At 47.2% G+C, this 4,909-nt stretch overlaps 1 protein-coding gene across 1 annotated transcript; it reads right to left on the bottom strand.

The window, feature by feature from the left end:
* Positions 1-2,657: 2,657 nt before the first annotated feature.
* LOC138367481 (coagulation factor V-like) lies at positions 2,658-3,404 on the bottom strand. The gene has a single exon (XM_069329148.1). The coding sequence runs from the start codon at positions 3,402-3,404 to the stop codon at positions 2,658-2,660; it is 747 nt and encodes a 248-aa protein (XP_069185249.1).
* Between the last annotated feature and the right edge of the window lie 1,505 nt (positions 3,405-4,909).

The following is a 4,909-nucleotide window of genomic DNA, read 5'->3' on the forward strand; positions in this document are numbered from 1 at the left end:
TTTGGCTACATATGTTCGAGCCTTCTCTATCTGTCCGTGCCTCCCACATACGGTTGTTTCTCCCACACACGGTCGTCTCTCCCATATAAGGTCGTCTCAGGCACAGAAGTCCTAATGTGGATAATGTTTGTCTATGGTGTGTACCTTCTATATATAATTACCCATGTTAACCATCAGACAAAATTTATATGAGCATATAAGCCGGTTTTTTAAGCACAATTTACTCAAACATGTTCATTACCAGAATGCCAAGCGCGGACAGACAGACAGACAGACAGACAGAAAGACAGACAGACAGACAGACAGACAGACAGACAGACAGACAGACAGACAGACAGACAGACAGACAGACAGACAGACAGACAGACAGACAGACAGACAGACAGACAGACAGACAGAAAGACAGACAGACAGACAGACAGACAGACAGACAGACAGACAGACAGACAGACAGACAGACAGACAGACAGACAGACAGACAGACAGACAGACAGACAGACAGACAGACAGACAGACAGGAAAGGGTCACAACAACAACTTGTGTTCCTCTTAAACTTTACTTCTACCTAAAACAATTTAATGATATATTTTATGTTGCATTGTTTTTGTTTTAAGCTCATCATTATCTAGTAAATAATTATTGCACGCATCTTGGGTGACCCAGAGGCGCGCGAGTTCAATCCTACCGCATTTCCTCCCCCCCCCTTCCCGCTAAAAAATACGCTATTCTCACGCAACTGAGGTTCCATCGCGTCATAAATTATAATCACATGCATGTGCTTCCACCTCTCGGTGAGCCTATCATGCCACTTAATAGCACACATTCTCCTGTCCTCCATTCCACCCCCTACCATGTCACCCCCCCCCTATTTTTTACCCCTTTTACCTGTGGCTCTCTGACAGACTCAAGTGGTCAAGTAGCGAACGTAAATCAGCTTAAAGGCGTCCTCTTCCTTCGCCATTATACGTGACTTTACTACATAAAGAAAAAGCTCGCTCTTTGCATAGCCGTTCAACACCGGGAACTCCGTTTGTGGCCCTGTAAAGTCTTATTGTTATGTATAACCTTGAGCCTGAAGTCTTACTGTGTTGTAGCCTTTAACCTCGACTTTATAGTTTTATTATTATCAACTGTAAAGAATTTAGAGTCCAGTCTTCAGACTGGACTGCAAAGTCTTATATATTATATTATTATATTTATAATAGTCATACTGTTATTAACTGAATGGGAGTTGTATATAGTCCTGGGGACCTGAATGGTCCCCAGGACTATATACAACTGAAAACTCACCAAAGAAGGCCCCAAAGAATGATTTGATAAAATGCTATGCCCAAGATTACTATCCGAGTGCCGGCGGGGAAGTGGTTCAAATAGCTTAGGCTATCACTTCCTTTTGTCCGGTCGTGATGGTCAAGCGGATTAAGGCGTCCCTGTACATACCAGTTGCGTTGCTCCTGGCAGTATGGGTTCGAGTCACTTCTGGGGTGTGAGTTTTTAGTTACCTCACACCTTTATCAAAAATGATAAAAATATATATATTCAGGAAAACTTGGCTTATTAGGCAAATCGGGCCTTGCATAGTAGGGCGAGTACTGCATTCTGGCTAATAGGTACAACATATGTCTATGTTGTACCTAGTAGCCTTTCCTCCTCACCCCGGGCTAGGGAAGGGAACTATGAGGAGAAAGCACTAAGCCATTTTGACTATATAGCACTGGATAAGGATTTGATGATGGGACGGGGGAAGGAAGGAATGGTGCCCACCCCACTTGGACGGTCCGGGATTGAACGCCGACCTGCATGAAGCGTGACATATTGATCTGCTAGCAGCGAATCCTTGAAATTACGTAGCCTCTGAGGGCATGAGATCATTCTTTGTCAACAAAGAGTTCGTTCAGCTGTCTGTCTTCATTTTAGGTGACGGTGAGAATGTTAATCCGGGCAGAACATCACAGCAGGGTGGGATGTGTGTCCGGTGTACACTTGCAACACTTCCTTCACCCGTAACCTGCTCTACATAAGCTAATGTGTCCAGAGACTCAAATTAATTCACACTATGACTGCTGGCTGTTAAATGCCTGAATAATGATCGCGTAAACAAAGTGATGTGTTGTTGTTCAAGGGCCTCAGTGGAGGGCCTCAGTGGAGGGCCTCAGTGGAGGGCCTCAGTGGAGGGCTTCAGTGGTGGGTCTCAGTGGAGGGCCTCAGTGGAGGGCCTCAGTGGAGGGCCTCAGTGGAGGGCCTCAGTGGAGGGCCTCAGTGGAGGGCCTCAGTGGAGGGCTTCAGTGGTGGGTCTCAGTGGAGGGCTTCAGTGGAGGGTCTCAGTGGAGGATTTCAGTGGAGGGCCTCAATGGAGGGCCTCAGTGGAGGGCCTCAGTGGAGGGCCTTAGTGGAGGGCCTCAGTGGAAGGCCTCAGTGGAGGGCCTCAGTGGGGGGCCTCAGTGGAGGGCCTCAGTGGAGAGCCTCATCATGTGTTTGTGAGGGGTCTAAAGTTATCGTGATGTTGACAGTATCATGTGTCCACGGCCAGGTGTTGGTGATCGTGTCATGTGTCCACGGTCAGGTGTTGGTGTAGGTGTTATGTGTCCACGGTCAGGTATTGGTGAGTGTCATGTGTCCACGGCCAGGTGTTGTTGAGAGTGTCATGTGTCCACGGTCAGGTGTTGGTGTAGGTGTTATGTGTCCACGGCCAGGTGTTAATGAGGGTGTCATGTGTCCACGGCCAGGAGTTGGTGAGTGTCATGTGTCCACGGCCAGGTATTAATGAGGGAGTCGTGTGTCCACGGCCAGGTATTAATGAGGGAGTCGTGTGTCCACGGCCAGGTGTTAATGAGTGTGTCATGTGTCCACGGCCAGGTGTTAATGAGGGAGTCATGTGTCCACGGCCAGGTGTTAATGAGTGTGTCATGTGTCCACGGCCAGGTGTTAATGAGGGAGTCATGTGTCCACGGCCAGGTGTTAATGAGTGTGTCATGTGTCCACGGCCAGGTGTTAATGAGGGAGTCATGTGTCCACGGCCAGGTGTTAATGAGGGAGTCATGTGTCCACGGCCAGGTGTTAATGAGGGTGTCATGTGTCCACGGCCAGGTGTTAATGAGGGAGTCATGTGTCCACGGCCAGGTGTTAATGAGTGTGTCATGTGTCCACGGCCAGGTGTTAATGAGGGAGTCATGTGTCCACGGCCAGGTGTTAATGAGGGAGTCATGTGTCCACGGCCAGGTGTTAATGAGGGTGTCATGTGTCCACGGCCAGGTGTTGGCGAAGGTGTCATGTGTCGACGGTCAGGTGTTAATGTGTGTGTCATGTGTCCACGGCCAGGTGTTAATGAGGGTGTCATGTGTTCAAAGCCAGGTGTTGGCGAATGTCTCATGTGTCCACGGCCAGGTGTTGGTGAGAGTGTCATGTGTCCACGGTCAGGTGATGGTGGTAGAATAATTTAGGAAGCTTGATACAAATGCTATACAATAAGGATGGTGCAGAAGGCAGAGTTTCTCATATTCCGACGATGATGATACCCACATAGTGTTTACCTTCTGTGACCAGGATGAGGTTTACATTTACGCCTTGTAAATCTTTCTTTTCATGACACGTAAATGAGTCTAATGAACTTTAGGTCTCAGCAAGGAATACTTTGTCATTATCTTGTGTTTGATCTGGTTTTAGTAAGCAGCCATGAGTCACTATATGTAAGATCAGCTTCGGAAATTCTACATGTCGTGCTGTGTCCATGTCGTCCTAACTGTGTCCATGTCTTTCTAACTGTGTCCATGTCGTCCTAACTGTGTCCATGTCTTTCTAACTGTGTCCATGTCGTCGTAACTGTGTCCATGTCGTCGTAACTGTGTCCATGTCTAGCTAACTAGTGTCCATGTCGTCCCAATTCTGTCAAAATCGTTCTAACTGTGTCCATGTCGTCCTAACTGTGTCCATGTCGTCCTAACTGTGTCCATGTTGTCCCAACTCTGTCCATGTCGTCCTAACTGTGTCCATGTCGTCCTAACTGTGTCCATGTCGTCCTAACTGTGTCCATGTCGTCCTAACTGTGTCCATATCGTCCTAACTGTGTCCATGTCGTCCCAACTGTGTCCATGTCGTCCCAACTGTGTCCATGTTCTCTTACACGCGTCCAAGTCACCCAGCAATATATCATTGAATTAAGTCGTTCCTCAACATTTCTATTGTCCGAAAACTTTCATAATGCATGATTCCTATTTCTAAGACAATGTAATATGTCTATATGTTAGGAACAAAATGTCTTCTTGTACTGATCACGATTCTTGCACAAAAAAATACTTTTTTGCTAATGCCAACCACTTGGGCTAGACGGTAGAGCGATGGTCTAGCTTCCTGCAGGCCGACGTTCAATCCCCGACCGTCCAAGTGGTTGGACACCATTCTTCCCCCCCCCCACCTTGTCCCACCCTAAACTTATGCTGATCCCTTCCAAGTGCTATATAGTCGTAATGGCTGGCGCGCACTCTCCAGATAATTCCCATCCCTTCCCTTCCTGTTTAATACATAATATTCTCAATCATCAGCATAGAAGTAGATATAACTGAGAGTACATTGCGCTCAATATCCTAACATGTAAAGGAAGGTTATTGTAGAGCTCTGAGACGGTCAAGAGAGCTCTCAGGACAGCTAAGGGAAGGAGCCATCTGATTTTAGTGGCACCGAATGGTGGCAGGGAAGAGATCCAAGATGCAGGAGAGAAGAGCTTAGATGTCCTAGTCAATCAGGGAGAATGTTAAGGGACGATCCCATCCCCCTATCCCCAGCAGCATGTATAAGAGAACGAGAGGAGGAGACACCGGCATTCAAGAAATATATTGCCCGAGACATATACCCCTGCTTCTTTGTGAATATATACTATATGTTTGCTTAATTTCTTGAGTATGTTCAGGACAA

The sequence above is a fragment of the Procambarus clarkii genome, chromosome 22, assembly GCF_040958095.1.
Source record: "Procambarus clarkii isolate CNS0578487 chromosome 22, FALCON_Pclarkii_2.0, whole genome shotgun sequence".
In the NCBI taxonomy this organism is placed as follows: domain Eukaryota; kingdom Metazoa; phylum Arthropoda; class Malacostraca; order Decapoda; family Cambaridae; genus Procambarus; species Procambarus clarkii.

Bases quoted from the DNA above. Each gene is read 5' to 3' on its own strand.
- LOC138367481 (XM_069329148.1), bottom strand. From the start codon at position 3,404: ATGACACTCTCACCAACACCTGGCCGTGGACACATGAGACATTCGCCA.